The following is a 20344-nucleotide window of genomic DNA, read 5'->3' as shown; positions in this document are numbered from 1 at the left end:
ATATGGTAGCCTAACCCATTGGTGGGTCGCGAAGCTATTTCAGGTGGGTCGCGAAGTATTTCTTAATGTTACCATTTTCTATCAGGTCGGGAAATTATTGCGTTATGAATTACGTAACAATGATGCAACAATGTAACAAAACGTAACAATTAGAAGTGTTGTTCCGCCACGTGTATACATTGTTATTTTCTCATTAGTTTGTTTTTCATTCGTTTGGTCATATCTCATTGTTGGTCGCACAATAAAACTTGCATTAAAAGTTTGTCGCGAACTGAAAAAGGTTGGGAAAGCACTGGTTTATAAGTTTAAGGTTGCAGAGGTTTTACTTTTAATACAAAAGCTATATTATAAAGATGTTATCGATTCTCGCTAAACGAAACACGTCTTTATCGCTTGAGTTGCCACAACTCTCATTTTCAAAGGTGCGATTTTAACCATCTGGTTATAACATTTTATTAAATAGGCTTAGCATATACTAGAAATACAAAATACCGTTAAACTGATATGGCCCCCAACTGGAAATTGTAAAGGTAGAATAGCATAATGGTGGAATATTTTCCAACCATGTATTGTGAGTGAAAGAATTATACGAAACCCCTATCAGTGGATTGCTGAATATCCATGTTATTTTAATTACGTAAATTGGCAAAATACAGGCTGAAGAGTCGGAGCCGGACTCGGTACTCGACGAAATCGCACATTTGACCGGAGTCGGACTCGGGTTTATTTTTTTGGCCGGAGTCGGACTCGCGTTATTTTTAACCGACTTCGCAGCCCTGGTTCTCACAACAAAAAAGTTTCAGTTATGGAATGCGTTTTAGCAAAAATAAAATACTAACTGTTTAGCGGACAAGTTTCGCTATACTATTATAGATATTTGGTTTATATCTAAAACGTAAAACATTGACGCAAAGTGCTAAGTAAGGCATTTTTTTATTCAAAAAAAATTATTTGAGAGCACTGGAGCTCAAAAGATCGCCATAATCTCATACATTACCAAGCCAAATGAGATACATGCACAACGCAGACGACTTTTCTGTTTAGGTCTATCGAATAGGTAAAACATATACTTTCAGGGTTGGACATTACCGTGTTTTGTTTCTTTAATAAGTGTATTCAAGGAATGGCAATTGCCTGAGAATATCAGGTAGATTTCGCAAATTATCAAACTTCAAATATATATTTCATCTCGCAGAAAGCCTGCGGCTACGTCAAAAGCGGGCTTATTGCATAAAATAATTTTGAAGTCTTCGTTAGTCTATAATAGAAAAATTTGTTTTTTTCGTTTCTCAATATAACAAAAAGTCGAACAGTTCAGGACCCCCTAGATCTGCAATGCACCGTCTGCGCCGTTGATACTTCCCGTCCTGCTGTGCAACCTAAAAAATTAATGAAGTTCGTGGTATTCTTAAGGTTTCATTCCGACGTCACGTTACGACGCAACACTTAAAAAAAATTGTCATGCCCCCCAAACAAACATGTCGTGATGGTCATTAACTCCATAGCATAAAGGCTGCAAACTACGCGAAAAAAAACATGAAACAATAGTCAGAGCTTGAAAATAATTTCAGAGATGACGTTACATCTAAACTATAAATAAAGTATAATCTTATCTGAAACGTGTTTTTTAAACCTAAACATTCACAAGTGTAGTTTAATAGCCATACTTATTTCACTTTGCTAGGCTGACAAAATAATGCGATTGATAGATCATCTGGATAAGACCAGGTCTCTTATATGTAGCATACAGCGGTTATATTTTTCTCTCCGCAATGACTGATTTGAATTCAACAAATATCCGAAAGCTGCAAGTTTAATGGCAAGCATATTTTACAAGTGATGAATAGCGAAAGTTTGAATATCATATCATATAACTACAATGGGAACGGCGTAAAAGCATCAAGTGTTTGGCAGCTTTTCAAACAAAGCCTAACGTAGTACATCATTTCGCTAATCAATATAATTCAGCGCAATTAAAAATCCTCAATCAAAACAAAACTAAATAAAATACGATTATAAGAGACCAATTGGCATGAACAAAGGAATGCTATTAGTACTTCACGTAGTATAAAACGCAGAATAGAATTACCACCCAACACAAACACCAAATGAGAATTTGATCTATTTATCTAGTTTTTTAGACAAAAAGGGTTCCGTCGGAATCAACTCCGATAAAAACAGATTTCTTGTCATCTGCTGCGTCCGCATTGCTTTTACTAGCCAAATGCCTTTCAATGAGGTTACACTGGTCACCATCTTGAAATACAAAGGGCGGCGTCAAGTCTGTGCGATCGTTTTTCCTGTCTTCTTTTGGGTTTTCGTGGTGGTGGGACTCCGGTCGTTCTTCGTCGAATTCTGGCAAAGTAAAGATCTTCGCTGGGATGAGAGCTCGGGTGGAAGAGGCGGAGGAGGACACCGACATGCGCGACGATTGCTCGGAGGGAAATTCCGTTCCTTGTGCCCCAAGAACATCAATTGAAGCCAAGCGACCTTGAGCTTCTTCCTTGAATTCGGCACTCTGTAACGATTAAACTGAATTATTTGCAGACAGTAAACGGCGTGATCTCGAGTCCATTTCAAAATATTAGAACTGCAATTAAGCCTCGAATATAAAGCGCGGGATTACAGAGGGAAAGGAAAATGAAAACGTTGCCTTACCATAGATTTTTCCCTATTTCCGGATCGCTGAGAACAGTAGTCTGATGTGGAAGAAGAGGATGAAATCCAGCTGTTCCTGCCTCCTGCAAGGCCTCCTGTTTGTACTCCAGGTGGAACGTCTTCCTTTCTGCTTGGCAATGGAGGAATATAATCCGAGGACTTAACACCGGAATCTAATCCAAGTACGTAAAGGCCACTATCATTCGGGTATTCTGGGGCGTAGCGTCGAGTGTTTCCAACCACGTTGACAGCGTAAAAGGACTCAGAATGAGGATCGCTTTTACCCAAAAGAGGCTGCAGCTGAAACCTCGTTGGGCTCTTGGGAGCCAGAGTAAAAGAAGAGGAGGAGTACGATCGTGGCATCGACCCCTTACAAGATATTACTCGCTGGTTTAGCGGGGCGGGGACATCCCAGTGGCCTGGTGCTCGATTTTGTGGATCATAACTGGAAGTGTGGCTATGTAGGGTGGAGTAGTTGACGTGACTTACAGATGCTCTCTTGTTGCTCGGTTGCATCGCCAGTGTGTGGTAGCGCTGACCTGTATACGGTAAGTAAAATAATGTTGCATATTTTTCGTTGCCTTATTACTAAATTTATTACCGATAGAAAGTGACCTTTATTAGGAATCAACATATATTGACCTCTATAAAACAACTACATGTAAGTAAAACAGCTTAACATACTAGTTAGGTCGCTTCCGTGTCTTAGAATGTTGCAGAACCGACCGGATGCTTGCTGCTCTTGCACGTTCTCCTCGATGCAGCGAACACAAGTGTCCCAGTTAATCGAATTTTGGCAATCGTCCATTGGAGTCGAGTGCTCAAATGTGGATAATCCAGCCATCGCCCTTCGTCCGTACTGAGAGTCCAAGTCATGTGCTACAGAGTTAACCCGCCTTGGCGAACCCTGAGTAAAGTCATGCGGTGATTCCGGGTAGTAGGGAACTTGGGTGACTCCACACCGAGCGTAGAACTCTGTGAACGAGTTAAATTTTGTTAGAAAGGTGGCGAGTAAAATGGGTTTATTTATTTGGTTACAATTTTTACCGCTGTTGATAACGTCTTCGTGGAGCAGAGAGCTGCAACTGGTGGCGCGTGACGATCTGGCGGCACGTGACAAACTGCCACGCTCAAGATTGGCAACTGCATCGTTTGCGACAGACACCTTGTAGATTCCTGAGTAAGAAATGTTTCAGAACATGATAAAACAACATGGTGAAAATGAAATTAGATAAAAATATTTAAACTACAAAAAAGATTGTTATTTTACGGCCATTCTAAAAATGAAAAAACAAACACCTTTACTCGTGTCACTTCTAATTTGTGGCACTTGTCGTCCATCCACGGATCGCGGTGAATTCGCGTCTTCACTCCCAGTTAGACTACCGTTTGGTGTTGGAAGGTTGTCACTTTCCGTGTTAATACCTACAATGTAACAAACTCTTTAGCAGTCGCCACTTTGGAAAACTTTGGCGAAGGCAAAACTAATGCCACAACCCAGGCGAGTTTAATAATTACCACATTTTTTTACAAAAGGTAAACTAGACATGGAAATAACATCTAACTGAATCTTTAGACAGGTTTTGTGTTGTGTTCAAACGAGCGTTAGTCATTTTCAGGGTGCGTAAAGTTTTTTAATCAATTGCTTGCTTAAATAAGTCCTTAATATAGCTTAAGGTCACAACATGACAAATCAATAAAGGATTCATACTTTTGGGTTTGTATCGAATATTCTGCGCGCATCGTCTTATTAGCACTAGAGCAATCAATGCAACGATGACCAGAACAAGTCCAGAAGAGACAGCTATAATAAGAATGTAGTTGTTCGGAAGTCCAGCTCCTATACAAACAAAAAAGTTTGTTACAAAAACATGAAAAAATGCACAGTTGTATACAACGTTATATATAACGTTTTGACATTAAAATAGCATTTGGCGTACGTCTGTTTCATTAGGTCTATGTTAAATTTACTTACCAGCCAAGTTTGTAGATTCTGCTTGGTTTTCTGTAAAGCGGTGAAATATTGTTTAAAAAACAGCGAATAAAAAGGTTGATTAAACTGCTATAATAAGTTTTTTTTTAAACTTCATTGATTAAACTGACATTTGTTTACTGTATTGACGATTTTGTGTTCTCAAGCAAAACTTAGTCCTTAACCGACTAATAACTTTACTTTTAAGTAAATAACACTTTTAACTTAAATTTAATTTTTGATTAAACGTTGACTTGCCTCTAAAGAGAAGAAATGTTTTTTTCTTTCATACCCAGATTTGAAACGTACAAAATTGGAGTTTTTTATTTATAAGGTATTAAGGAGTAAGAAAAAATAACATTATTTGGATATCCACACGATAGCAATATGCTTACCCGCTGTTTTTATTTGTGTAACAGGGGACCAAGTACTCCTTCCAAAGGTGTTAAAGGACAGGAGGCAAATCTGGTAGGCGGTACCCCCAGCTAAGCCTTCAACAAGTTGTGACGACCGACTATGGGGAACGTTGATCCGCGTCCAGCTCTCGCTGGCTGGCGAACCGCAATCAAGAAGCTCGCCATTAGTTCTACGAACAAAGTTGTTGTTAAAAATGAGCTTGGTCCAAATTTTCAAAGGTACGCATTCGTGTTATGCATAACGGAAACATTTTTATGCCTTATTCTTAGTGTTTGCTTACGATTAAGGAACAAGCTCTAACCATATAATAACCTTTTCTATAAGCTGTATTCTAATGTGTCATGGTCTATGTTAATTTTTTTAGCCTAAGCAACATGTATTACTTTCTATATTCAAGCAAAAAAGTCTGAGGTGCTCCTCCGTCAAATCCACGGTTCCAAGTAACCGTTACTGCATCACATGTGACGTTGGTTACCTTCATGTCACTAGGTCGGTCAGGAATACCTAAATAATAATTAAAAACACTTATAATAAACATTTGCACACGGACAATTTAGTATAAAGTGTATTTTCTTTTATAAATGTCTCTGTTTAAAAAACATAAGCATTAAAAAAACAGAAAAAATATTTCAGATATTCATTGAATTACACAATTGTAAAGCAAGACTCGGTAGCATACGAAAAAATGACACACCTACTCTGATAACATGTTTTCTCTAAATGTCCATCTTTTTGCATTTTGATTTTTCTTGCCTATCTTTTTAAGAGAATTATATTTTTATGTAAATCGGCACAATACCTAACTTCAGTCAATTATTATATATGTTTATTGATTTCCTTATCAATACTTTCTATTTAAAAAGTAGGAGAAACACCAAATATTAAACTCCATTTGCATTGTACTTTTTGTCTTATTTTTATCGATAAATTATATGGCAGACCTGGCTGTATGGAAAATGACTTTAGAAAATTTGAAAACAATCTGTTAGTACATTAAATCAGGTCGTACCCCTTGGGACAAGTTTCATAGCAACGCTGTCCCCTCCAAGACTATTGACAACACGGCATCTGAAAGTTGCTTCCAAGTCTTCAGTTTGAACCGCCCTCGTGTTGATAAATAACTTACTCGCGTACACATCACCTCCTAGTGAAGTCACGTCAATCATATACCTAAAAAAGGATGTAGCTGGTTTAGAATCAAAATTATACCCTTATGAACAAACGTAAAGAGCATCAGAAAATCTGTAAGTTGTCGTAAAGTTTGTCGTTGCATATTCTTATAAATACAGTTTTATAGGTCAATTGTTGCAAGTAGGGCAGCGCAGATATTATTCGCGTGCTACTAACCACAGCCGGTACAAGTTTTACACCAGACTGATAATATGACTATTTCATTTTGACGTGAATTAATTAGTATTTTTTTACTACAGCAATATATCAAATATGCACTAGTTTGTGTTTTACATCGGAATCAAAAACAAAAAGGCACTTTTTACCCAGTCTCCAAGCTGTCGCTTCGTCCCCCAACGACCGCCTCGCCGCTTCCATCAAACCAGCTAAAAGTTACTCGGGGGTTTCCCGCAGCCCGGCATACCAGGACTGCCGACATTTTCACACCGCCAGGTGGCGGTCGAGCTACCTTCATGGTGGAAAGCGATCGATCAATGGCCGCTCGAACTGCAACACAATTTAAATATAAACTCGATGTCAAATATTTTTCCCTTTGGCAATTTGCGGGACATTGATCTTTTTCTATTCTAAACATTATTGGTTTAGAAAATTCCTGTAAAATCGACCTCAACGATTAAACGTATTTCTCATCTTGTATGTTTGATAACAGTTATAAAGTAGCATACATTTCTAAAACGTGATAAATATTATTTCAGTCAGTTTATTCCAAACACAAAAAGATGCATTGGCCTTTCAGAATCGCCAATGTGTGAAAAAGGGAATAATGTGTGTATTTTATTAACAAACGCACTGTGGCGCACTTTTCGTGTGAAACTAATGTTAATTTACTCCACTTAACGACAGCACCTGCAGCACCAAAGTTTTACTGGTAACTCAATCACAATAAACTAAATAAAGGATGGAAAGCGAATGCAATTTTTCAGTTTGCAGCGATTCTTACATTTAACTTGAAGGGAAAACGTCTTCGCGCCCGGATTTCCAATGCCATTAGATGCCACACATCGGTATAGGCCTCTATCGTGAGACGTCACGTTACGTAGCGAGAGTTTACTGATTTCACCATCAGACGTGATATCGTATTTGTGCCGCAGCGGATTGGAAACCTATAAGAAAATACATCAGTTATATGAGTAATATGTCGGAAATTTTTGGCAATGGAGTCTTAACGTATTACAAACGATTAGTGGGTTTTAATGGGTTTAATTTAGAATCGTGAGTTTTGTCTGTAGTGTATAAATTACGTCAGAATAAATCATAAATTATGGTAATATTTAAAAACGTTAAAACTTAAGTATATTTAGATTTTATCCATACAACTACCTTGCAGTGTATAACAAATATAACCCTAAACAGTAAACATATTCTGTAATCCGTTGTTTGAAATTCCTTAACAACGATTTTAAACTTTTATCTTTCTTACCTCCTTGATCCAACTTATTTGCGTGCGAAGAAGAGGGTGACTAGTGGCCCGACAGAACAAAACTACATTGAAACCTTCTGTCACTTCTTCGGGCCCTGTTACTTCCAAAACTTCAGGGGCATCTGCAAATTAGCGAACTCGATTAAAAAAGATTGACAAGCAAATGTATAAAATGCGATGGAGAACTGCAGCAGTATCAATTTTAGTTTTAAACATGATAAATACAAAAAAATTGTTGGTTTAGCATAAACAGCAATTTTTACATCAAGGAGATTATTTTTACCGAACGGTATTATTTTAAACACGACAAAGGTAATATTCATTTTAAAGCTATACAAAAGATATCTCCTTACAATTACTAAAGGTCCACGTGCTAAGAGAGATCGGTAGAAAAATTAGACTATGATAAATTTAATAAAATAACACCTAATTTAACTGTGCATCAAAATGACTTAATGTTGTGTATTTTATTTAACAGTATACTAATAATTTTAAAGCTGCCTAAACACGCAGGCCTCAGCTGCTGGCTGCGAAAACGACACCAGACGACAAATGACAGCAGTCCGACTGTTGTCGCACTCTTTATCACTGACAAGACGAAACGCGAACTTACAAAGCACGTCGATCGTCACGTTGACATCCACCGAACCTCGTAGGTTTTGTGCCTCGACTCGATATACGCCGGCGTCGCCTCGTCGCAAGTCCGTGATCAGAAGTTCGCCCTGCTGTGCAGACCATCGGTGCCTCCGACTGCGGGCCAGCGGCGCCAGGCGGACCGAACCGTCCCGGGAGGGCAGGTAGCGCGACCAGCGGTACGTCACGTTGTCCGGGTTAGCCCTGATCGGGATTCGAACCGCCAGACTTCGGCTTCCCTCAGTTGTGTTGAAGCGGAGGCGGGTTGAAGCGAAGAAGGGTGCGAACTGGACGTCTAAGGTTCGCGTCTTGTCCACCGACTTTTCTACATCTCGATTGGTCGCTCTGGACAAAACGTGACATAGCATTCAATAATAAAAGTCTTGCTTTCTACCGGAGAACATGGCCTATTGACGGGTTATGGTCGCCATATTCGACTACGTTTTCCTTTTGCTTTCAGCTAGATCGATAAATAAATGTATTTTTGTTTTACCTGCATGTTATCCTTGATTGGTCGAATTGTGCTGTTGGAGTTAGGTAGAGCTTGCTGTGGGTGATGTAGCCCGAACCATCGGCGACAGGTCGGTTGTAAGTAGTTACAACTGCCTGCGTGCCTGGCACTTTCACTTGTGTCGTCACAATCGGTTTGTCATCTCGATACCTGAGTCACAAGTTTATGTTTTCGTTTGATTTCAGCCAGCAAGTGCATTTCATGGAAACAAGAAACAGGTAAATTTTTAGTACAGGAATGAGTGAATTTGGAAGATTTTCCACGTTGGCTACACATGGGATATGACAGACACTCTGCCGGGCAGGGATTGTGGGTAGCATATTAAGAAAAAAAAGACGGCTAGCATGAGGCTGAAATTATATCTGCAAATTGTATGGCTCGGTATATCTTCGTGAATCACATTGCCAAGTTGTGTAACTGATTTAGGCTTTATTTTTATATCTGTTCTAGTTGTTACTTTGGGCGGTACAATGCCACAACAAATAAAGGTAATTGCCGTATAAAACTAATATACTTTCTATGAAATATATTAGAAGAGACAAGAAGGTCACCATGAAATTGTTGAGGCGGGATTGCTGCGCTCGGTCTCGCAAGTCAGACTCATTCTTCCGCCGCTTACCAAAGTAGATGGAAATTGAGTAATCCTCAAATCGCTGGGCGGAAACATTACCTATTTATAAGATATAGATAAATTTGAATAATATCGATAAAACGAACTGACAGAATTAATCAGGTAATAAATGATACATTTTTTCTTGATTTCCCAAATTTATAAGTTTCATAGAAGTATGTATTTTATCTATATTTCAGTACCAGTAACTCGACTTTTGGCTGTTAACATTTGCTTTAACACTAAAGTTATCACAAACTTACCTGGAGAACCACGGCTTCACGCATCGGTGACCTGGAAGCAACGTGACTGGCATGGCATTCAAACCGTGCAAGATCATCAGATGACGTCAAAGTTAACTCAATAACGCTGCAGGTTACGTCCTTTCCACTGCATTCAAGGACCTGATCGGGGTCAATTTGTTTGGTTTCGATGCCAGGCAGTTTGGTCAACGCATGACCGTTGCGTGACCACCGTAGAACTGGGGCCGGATGACCACCCTGTTTTAACGATAAAACAAAGCTACAAAAAATATACAGCTTTAAAGAAAATCACACAACGCTATATATGGTATTTAGCATGATTTACATTGATAAACGTTTCAGTTGTGTTTGCTAGATTATTAATGATGATTAGAGCGACCACATAAATTGCATCAAATACTACCATAGCCGAAAAAAACTTGGACATCTAGGCTATAAATTAAAAAAAAATCCTAAAAAGGCAATTTCGAATCAATGCGAGATAAGTATCGCAGTAGTCGCTAAAAAGCAACTAACAAACAGAAAACAATGAGGCTAAACACTTACAGTGACGAAACATTTTAGCTGAACCGTCTGCCCGGATCGCAGTAAAGGAACATTTTTATCCCTTGTGGTGGTGTCTGCATTGTTTGTCGCAGTCGTATCTAGGTGATAGACTCGAACTTCCATCGCACGCGGTGGGTAGTTTATATCGATTTTCGTTGAGGCCTAAAGGGCGAATCAAAAAGCATGGGATTACCGCTTGGCGATACACACGATAGACGAGATTTACATGATCGATTTGAAACAATTAATCACTTGAATTGTGTCAGATAGTGATAGGCAGTTTTACAATGATTTATTTTGTAACCTGCGTGCCTCTGCGAACAACGCAGTTAGTTTTATTTGCAGAAAGCTTTTTTTTCTTTATATGGTATGTTTTAACAAACAATTTAAATGAACATAGTTAGAAGTCTTTATAAACAATAAGTCAGTGGCAGGGAGTAAGTCGATAGCTTTGCTTCTCTGGAAAATATGTTGGCTACACAACACAACGCAATAAAGCACATCGGGGTAACTGGCAAATAAATCATTGTATTAGCATCTGACAGATCGCTGCACACACCTCTGTCTCAAAGCCGAGCCGCGCTATCGAGGCACGACAAGTGAAAACCCTCTCCGCGTCGTGACGACTGACCCTGGCAACCGTCAAGGTCGATTGAGCCCTGAAGGTTAGATCAAGGCGAGAAATCGAAACGTCATTTCCGCCTTCCGTGATTGGAAGTCCGTCGCGATACCTAAACAAACACAGTAAATGGTTATCGCTTATTTAAATATGGTTTTCTTGCTTTGCAATGCGTGGAGAATCACTGTTCCTGACTTGTAACACCTTTGTGTTTTAATGAACTACAACGAGAGATATATAGACTCTATTGTCACCGTAACTAAATAAATGTTTATCCATTGTTAGCGTTTATGTTAAAGCAAGTTTTAAATAGGTTGGGAAAAAAAATATTTTTTTCGCTGTGTTAAGTGGAATTGTCATTTCCTACCCAAATATAGCGGATCCAATTAAAAAACAAAACATACTTCCCCAAAGTATTCCAGGATTGCCATTTTTCAGATAAACGTATTAGCATTACAGAGTTCTTTTTTTAATTTATTTTTGCATACCACGATAAAGAAGGCTTCGGGTTGCTCTTAGTAGTGTGACATGTTAACGATACTGAGCTGTTTTCGAAGACTCCGTTATTGGGATTTTGGTAGACAGATACGTTGTCCGGTGAATCTGTGTATCAAAATTATAATTTTAGGAAAGCAATCGTGTGCCTGTTGGTCGCCAGGTTGCGACAAAGTGCTCTGAACATAATATGCTTCCAGCACAGTAAATGATACAAGCCGATGCAGCACAAACACTTTCCATAAAGCCTGCGTTGTAAAAACAAGGTAGAAATTTTATTTTAAGTTTTTTCGTTGAAAGAATTGGGGCAATTTAGTCGTATATAGTAAGCTAGTGCACATTCAACTTACACAGCACTTTCAGGACAACGCTGGTCGACAGAGAAGTGGGCAAGGCTGGACTGCTCACTGAACACGTCACTTTCTTGCCGTTGTGCTTTGCTTGCAGTAAGTGATGTACAACGCTGATGACCCGATCGCCCGACGTTATTGTTCGTAAGGCGGGAATGTCGTCCTTGCCCTTGAAAAAACGTTTGTTTTATCAAAGAGAAACGTCACAAATGAAATGTTGATATCGTGTAACGAAATCTGTTATGTTTGGATTGTGTAGTTAGGTCATATCGAAATTATTTGCTAGGCATTAGACTAAAATTAAATTACTAAAATTAAATTACTAAAATTTAAGTTTTATTGTTACCTGTTCATCGAACAAGATTTAAAAATTCGTTCAAATGGCATGGTCCACATTGTTTTAAATATGACTTACAGGAATGTAAAAAGCAATTGGCTTCGGCAAATTCTTAGCTTTTAAGTGAGAAACCCAGCGGGCGTAAGGAGTCCGGAAGACGACTGCGGTTGTTTTTATCTGGAGGCCAAAACCAAGACAAGCACACGTCGGTGGAAGCCAAAAAGGCTTATCTCGGGAGGAAAGGAAATTTTATAAACCTGTCCCTAGTGGCGAGTCATGTGCCAGTCCAACTCGTCGAATATGGAGCCAAACAAAAGTGAAGCACTGGAGTGAAATTCTCGATTCCAAAAAACGCGTGATAACAGCGCCGGTATCTTATCTTCTTTTATCACAATCGACCATTCGTCAGATTAGCTTAACAATTATACGCTGCTGACTTTGCAAATGAGCGGCGACATTCACCATTCGCGTTAACAACGTGCCTATCGACTCCTTTTGTAACTTTTGGTATGGTCTTATTATCGGATGCACCTGCAAGTCAGAAGTCAAAATCTAGACGCACTGTAAGCGGCGATGTCATCTCCAAGGGAGAACTTATATAAATTTAAGCTTTTTAGTCGTTTGCGCTCAATTCTCCAAGGCTTTCCGATAAGGACTCAACTTGACGAGAGACAAACTTATACGAGGAAAAGCGTTTATACCCATAATAATAAAAAAACATTAAGACACACACAGTCACAGGAAGATATTATATTTACTCACGTTTTGTCTTGAGAGACAAACTAAAATAATTTAGGCAAAATGGTGTTTTTTAGACATAAGTTTGAAGTAGTGCAAGACTGCGAGTGAAAGGACCTGTTTACATGGTAGTAACCGTTTTTGATCTTGTCATCTAAAGGTAAGTTTGAAAACGCTATTTATACCAATACTTTGGAAACCAGTTTAAAGGCGGCTAAATTCCAATGCGGGCAAATCCATAAATCGATTGGCAGGCAATTTCTGAATGTCCAAACGTGAGAATGACAAACATGCCCCCAAAGACCTTTTGACACAACTTGAAAGTGGCAATTCGACCATGCAACAACAAGCTTAATAGCTGAAGGTTTTAACTTCGGAAAGAAACTTTTTAACTGCGTTCCAAATAGAAATAAACTCTCTTAAGGACCAAAACGGTAACAAACGAAATAGCAGACTTGCTGTAATTGCAGTAAAATAATGTTATCGTTTTGCTATGGAAGATTAATATATACAGTCTAAAAAAGGAAACCGAAAATACATACATGTTACGCTAATGACATAGTTTTTACACATTGTAACGGTTCGAAAACTGTCAACATCAAACGCGTTGTGTAACCCTTATAAACACATCGACCTAATAACAGGGGCGAAATAGTTTATAGCCAATTAATACTATACGGTATTCAGTATACATAATGCATTGTTAAGGGGTTGTGAGCGCACCCAATCTAGGTTTGGTGAGGGGATAGTATAAGGATCCTACAAAGTTGTCGTGCAGAGCTTAATCGAAGACGACGTAAGTCAACCTAGGCTAGGCAGGCAATCCCAAGTGGAAAATTCGCCATTTTTATGTTATTTCGTTTGCAAATTTTCCTCGCAGGCTAAAAGTTTGGATATTGAATTTCAATATGTCATGGTAAATATTCGAGTGGAGTAGATGTTTATCAAGTAACAAATTTGAATCTTGGTAAAAACAGGAATCTTGAAACAAGTTTGCGTTAAAAAGTAACTTACCAATTTCCAGTTTATGGTGGCCAGTGGATTTCCACCATAGCTGACGCAGGTTAACGAAAGATTTTGTCCAGAAATCAATTCCTCACCAGAATAGCCTTCAATGATAGGTTGTCCAGGCGGATCTTTATTCGACATATAAATATTTGTTGTATGGAGATATATAAAAAGAACAAATCAAGTACCAACTAGCACCAACTACGGCTTTTCAAATTCAGCACAGCTAAATATAAAATTGCTTATTGCGTTGTTTGAATGTCGGGGAATCTAACAAAAAAAATCTAGCTTATCACTATATATTATACTAATAGCAAAAATTTGGGGTAAGGAATACTAAAGCCAATTTATTCTCAACTAGATGTCTTACAGAGAACGTTGAATGCTCGCGATTGTATCACAACTCCGGAGGATAAGGCTGGATTGGTTGCAATGCATCTCACCAATGTTCCGTTGTGTGCCTTCGACGGCGTCATGGTGAAAGAACTGCTGCTCGACCAAAGCTTTGTGCCTAAAAAACATAACATTAGTTCAGGTAAAACATTTATTGATGAGATTTTCGTAAAAAAGATTTTTCAGGTTTGTATACAAGTAAATATTTAAAGCGTAAATTAAGGCTTCGATTGAAGTATTCAGCTCAACATTTTATCTCGATTACGTAAAGCGGGAAGTAGTAAATAGATCATAACGGTAAAACTTTACCTGGTATAGAGCTGTTGACCACGGGTCGAAACACTTCGCTGTCTCCCACTTGCCAACTGATACCGGAGGCCGGCTTACTTTCCAGTGCATCGCACCTAATCGTGATTGGCTGGTTCTCCATAACCGTGATAAGACCTCGTTCGTCGGTTGGTGTGATCGTCACTCGTTTCGGCGGAACTTATCACAAAAAAAATATTTTGTGGTTTTAACCCTTCACCACTTGGTAACGGTGACAATGTTTTTTTCAATACACAGAAAAGTATAGTTGCTACGTTCAAGTTTTATACTTCTTTCTGCTTTACATTGACAGTAGACGAATCGTGACACCTTCAAGTTTGTACTATGTGCCTGAGTTATACTAACCTAGCACATTAAGGCGGACGTTCCTTGAGCGTATCTTATCAACTAGAACTTGGCAAAAGTATATTGCGTCGTCGGCAACTGTCACGTTCCGAATGCGAAGGTTGTAATTCTCTGGAAAATAGTTTTATTTAAGAACAAAAATCATTTACTGATTCACCAATATAGGCTTGTTAAATGAGAGCTATCCATTAAATTAAGCCAACATGCATGACAAAGACAACACGAAAATGTTAAACAAATATTTAATAAACCTTGTCAGTTAACATATGGGCGCTTTAGAAAAAATATTTCTTATAATATTTCCAAAACTATTAAATATAAATATTGCCAATTGCACTTTAAAACAACTTATAAACTAATTTGTCCGGTTTAAATGGTCCTAATGCAAGATCGTTTATTAATGTATTTCTTGACTAACCTGGATTGTCGCTTTTCTCAAGATTGTAATTCGCAAATACAGAGTTGGGTCGCCCGAAACCGTTTTTCATAAAACCGATGGTGAAACCGTCTTTGGACCATTGGGCAGGTCCCTACCACAAGTCGGAAAAATTAATTATATTATCAATCATCATTGAAAATAAATAATTATTTTAAGAGAGTTTAGCTTTTAAATTACATCAATGTTTCAAACTATATACAGGCTATTATCTCACTAAATATAAAATGTTATTAATCCTGACCGTACATGACGTTATTTTGGTCCAGGGTGAATGAGAAATCTAGTTGGGGATAAAAACGAAGGCAAAAATAAATAGTTAGTCGTACGCGTGAATTTCTGATGAAACACCGTAAGGTCGCCTCCCTTGTTCCAGCCACGACAGTAAGGTTCGAGGGCTCTCTGATGAAACGGGCCGCAGATGTCAGCAACACTTCTAAAAACATAAAGTGATTAAATATGCCTTGCATGATCAAACGGCGGTTTAAACTATGACACTTGCGTCGCGACATTTTTATTTCCTTTGTTTGCGTTAGGGGATCATTAAGAAATACTTTTTGCGCTTGTCTATAATGTTTATGACAGCGGCGTTTTGGGGTAGACCTGGAGAGTTGTTCTTTTTAGCCGCCCGATTTGTGGTTCGCCAAGATATGGCATCGCTTACAGAAAACCTTTATTTTCCAATCATTCGTTAAAACATTTTTGGTGCATGCCAATCCCATTGAGTCGCGAGCAATTAGCGGTTGCACATTTTGCACCCTAAATTATTCCAACGGAATCCACCACAGGTTGGAACGATATGCAAGCTCGGTATGTAAATATAAACTCCCGCTGCTAGCCGATATCGGCAGAGCGACGAAAGAAGGTCGAATCGGCGGGACTTCGTTGCCCGCTGTGTCGTGTCGCCGCCGTGCCATTGTCGATGTCGACAAAAGCCGATACTGCTGGTGCTCCATACCAATAAGTAAAGGGCGCCCCGCGGCGACAAGCGTGCCTGATGGGCGCCCTTTGATTGCAACGGCCAGTAATAGCCGTCATGCAACGTTGTGGTGCCATGTCGGACCTTCATTAAGTCAGTAAAACCCTCTCTCGCGCTTAAATGATGGCAGTGTTATTGCCGGAAGCCCTGCATACCACTAACTTGCAAATCTAGACAATAAACCTTTGAAGTTTCTGCATTGTACCTCGCTTAGCTCAAATTTTTTTTTGGACACATGTTGTTTTTGTCCGAATTATTTTTTATTTTTTTTTTATTTATTTTTTTTTTTTTTCAGTGAATTTTTATGGCTCACTTTTGACAAGGAAAAAAACATAGTTGGAACATGAAATTTTCACAACTGTTAAATACCCTCCCAAAGTTGTTACTAATATAAAAAAAAATTGCCTAGGTTCTAAGGGATGGTTTTTAGGGGGGCAAAACTGTCATTTTTTGTTAATTTTGGTTTTAAGCACTTTTCAGAGATAAAAAAATGTAAAAAAAATCTGATATATTTATGGATGATGGATACATGACATATACAATGCTAAGTAACAAAATTTTAAACCTTACCCCTGAACTTTTCATCCGGGGGGTCAAAATGCACAACACTTTAGGAAATTTTAATGATATATTTACACTAGAAGGAAATGACATAAACATCTGAAAATTTCACAAATGTTAGAGAACCATTTAAAGCTGATGTTAAAATAAACATTTTACCTCTTGAAAAAAAGGGGAGTAATTTAGGGGGGTAAAATTAAAATTCGGCCGTTTTTGTGTTTAGAGGTGTCTAAAAAACTAAAGAAAACATTGTTAAATAGTTTTCAATTATAAAGACAAATTATAGATTGCTCCTCAGGCCAATTTTGAACTTCAATTTAAAATAATTAACCTATGGGGGAAAACAACTAAACAAAAATATAGAAATTAAAGTGATTTCATTCATAGAATAAAAACTGGAAACAGAGTGGTGTACACTGCCTCCACAATTTTTCATTTCAATCTGCGGCGGTAAAATATGTTGTTTTGTAAAAGCAATAAGTTAATTTACTAAGAGAAGCCTCTTTTTAAAAGGCAAGTCGCACGCGCTTAGTTTCCCTAAACAAGCCACTTCGCACAATGAATGTTGCACGCGCTGGACAAAAAAAGCACAGTAGGCACCCAGACGCTTCGCGGCCAGAATAAAGCAAGTGATATGAACAAATTCAGCATTAAAGGTTTTCTGCCGCTAGGTTAGAGTATATAGCTGTAAAGAACTAAATCGATTACGTCACACTATTGACTTTTGTCCCCAATGAGAGGCGTACAGGGGTGCAAGAAAAAATTGTCAAATATTTTTTAATTATAAAGACAAGTTATAGGTTTGCTTCGCAGCCAAATTTATATTAAGACCACTGACAATCATTCTTGTAAAAGTGCACCATGTCCAACCTATACCACGCAACTTCGGGCCACATCCGCTTTTGCCTGCTAAAGCACCGAAACTGGAAGCACAACATTGGGAGTATATGGACACTGACAAATAAGACCCGTTTAAAGAATATAGAATAACTAAGGAATGACACCCTGGTAAAGTATAGTAGAACTGCGCTGTACCCCCCTGGTATAATATAGTAGAACCGCACCATACCCCCTGATATAATATAGTAGAACCGCGCTATACCCCCTGGAAAAATATACAAAAACCGCACACCCTGTCTAGTTTTATTATTATTTTTTAATTTAACAACGTAAGTTGCATTGTTGATGAGGATTTAAAATAAATGCGGTTGGATATGCTTCTTAGCATCAGACAAGCTTTTCGCCGTAAATTAATGTTTGCCCATTTATGGAATGTAAACATTTCCATCGGCACCCTTGCGTAAAATCTTCTCCCCCGGCGCGAACGAATAAACAGGCCATAGTGACGTCATTGCCAACATAGGGGGTGATTATAGCAGCGTGCGCAAAAATGTACAGCAGAGTGAGGATTTCAGTAGGGCTAGTAATGCTTTAATTGGATTACGGATTGGCATATCCTGTATTGCAACACAACGTAATGCAAACGGAAGTTTCTGCTAAAAAACAGATGACATCACTAATTTCGGAAAGACTGTTTTTGTTAGGTTAATTTTAATTTTTTGTAGTAAACAAAATGTAATCAAACAGCCAAATCAATTCAACCACCAAGTAAAACAGACTATATACAGCAAAATGACCTAACTTACAACTTCGACATACCGTCAGACCATCGTTTTTATTTTTTATGTGATTCGGTGTGTTTTTATCATAATACTCACTTCTACTTTGAGCTGATAAAGAACGGTGTGCAAAAGCTTGTCAAGAATTCAATACAATATGTCTTAATATAGTGCCACCTGATTACCCTATTTACAAGTAGACAAATACGGCCATTTCCAAAAAATATTTATTATAGTATTACATGAACTTAAGTGCAGAATATTTAGTGTATAAAGTTAAATCGTTGAGGTTTTTGTTTCATAATTAAGGGCTTGTTATGATTTAAATTTTATAACATCGTGCTTGGCTTACTTAATGCACGATTAATTGCTGGTAAGCAGCTTTAAAGGTAACAGGAAACCCTTAAAGGTTCGCAGAATTAGATCAAGCCGATTACCATAAAGTGGTCTTTGAGGCGCGGCGCTTAACTTTAAAACATCAAAGATGGTACCAAGACATGCATTCAGCCTACCTTGTTGGCAGTACAGTAGTCCAAGCACCAGAAGTAGAACTTTGTCTCCGGTCGTTGGGCGTTTCATGTTGCACGCAAAATCCAGTGCCAGAGGTCGCCAGGCTTACACAGCAATAACAATTTTTTTGACACACACTAAGTTTTTTTTATTTCTATACGCGGTTCAACTGGATTGGTGCATTCGTTTCTATGAAACAAAAATATAACTTTGTTACGACCTTATATGCAATGCTTTTCTTGGAACTAGATTTTTCAAAAATGTCAGTACGTTGTTAAATACAGCGCTTTGTGTTACTGTTACTACAAATAGTATCACAAATTTCACTTAAAAAGATGTATTTTCTGTTAAAAACAATACATCATAAATGTCTGAAAGTAAAGAGCCTGCTTTCGGTTTTAACCGGGATACGAAAGTGGGGCAGATTGTTTATCTGATGAGCTGTTTTGCTGTGCCACTTAAAACCAATCACAAACCACAAAGTTCGATAAACTGCCGTTAAAAACAATATACATGTACTCCATTTTGTGACACTTGCGAGTTACACTTAAAAGATGTAGCTTTCAAAGTTCAAGTGCAAAGCTTCTGTGGATAAGTCGAACAGTGAGCTAGAAAGCTGAGAACAGGGGCCAATCTCTAGTGACTGATAAACCACTTATACCTGATGAAGAGGTCTCTCGCGAAAGTGTTTCCCACGAGTAAGACTTGGATAAAACCTTAGGCTACATTCAACATATTTCCAGATCGAAACTTCCAGCAAATGCATGTCGTTTCCAATTATAACTTCCGGTTTAGAGCTGCGTTTTCTCGAATGAGTTCTAATAAAGGGAAACGCCAATTAACGGCCCATTGTTTACTTCGGACTTTAAGCACTAATCAAGTAACCCCGTTCGAAGCGCACGTAACATACGGTTAGTTTACTTGCACGTATCACATTTCGACATCGACTTTACATGTTTTAAATAACGGGCTTAAAAATCAGGAAACTATAGCGTGATGTAAAACTTTTGTATTTTAATTTAAAAACGACAACTTGAGTTGCTCAACACATATTACATTCAACCTAACATATAGCTTAGGACAGCAAGACGATTAAAAATATCATCAGGACTTTTATTTTATCTTTTTTGCATTTATGAAAATCTTACTGCATTAGTTTTAACCTTACATTCTGTATAGGCTATTAAAGAAAAAGACTTTTCGTTACATTCACACTCAAAACACCAATCAAAACCTCGCTAAATGCTTCTTATTCGCTTCTATAAATAACTGTGTATAGCGTTTCACCATAGTTTTATTACGCTGCCTAATTGTATATTGCGAACCAAAACACTTACTTGCGGTCGGTATAACCACCCGAACTAAAATATTTTATCGACAAAATTGTGATCTAGCCCCGAGCAGAA

At 38.2% G+C, this 20344-nt stretch overlaps 1 protein-coding gene across 1 annotated transcript; it reads right to left on the bottom strand.

Annotated features, from left to right (window-relative positions):
* Positions 1-1860: 1860 nt before the first annotated feature.
* Positions 1861-19120, bottom strand: LOC146140391 (nephrin-like). Its single transcript, XM_083391992.1, has 28 exons — positions 18941-19120; positions 15599-15705; positions 15252-15363; positions 14834-14944; positions 14471-14647; positions 14139-14279; positions 13775-13896; positions 11686-11854; positions 11329-11443; positions 10781-10952; positions 10222-10383; positions 9676-9912; positions 9354-9472; positions 8785-8952; positions 8272-8636; positions 7659-7780; positions 7179-7341; positions 6544-6724; positions 6057-6217; positions 5431-5551; positions 5026-5216; positions 4634-4663; positions 4370-4498; positions 3958-4083; positions 3706-3834; positions 3343-3633; positions 2659-3197; positions 1861-2518 (listed from the first exon to the last, which is right to left on the bottom strand). Exons 1-28 carry the CDS (start codon positions 19005-19007, stop codon positions 2138-2140), a joined length of 4908 nt encoding a protein of 1635 aa, XP_083248118.1. The 5' UTR covers positions 19008-19120; the 3' UTR covers positions 1861-2137.
* Between the last annotated feature and the right edge of the window lie 1224 nt (positions 19121-20344).

Source organism: Ascidiella aspersa, chromosome 6, assembly GCF_963924565.1.
Source record: "Ascidiella aspersa chromosome 6, kaAscAspe10.2, whole genome shotgun sequence".
In the NCBI taxonomy this organism is placed as follows: Eukaryota; Metazoa; Chordata; class Ascidiacea; order Phlebobranchia; family Ascidiidae; genus Ascidiella; species Ascidiella aspersa.
Note: the sequence above shows the minus strand (reverse complement) of the source record. Positions and strands in the feature narration are given on the sequence as shown.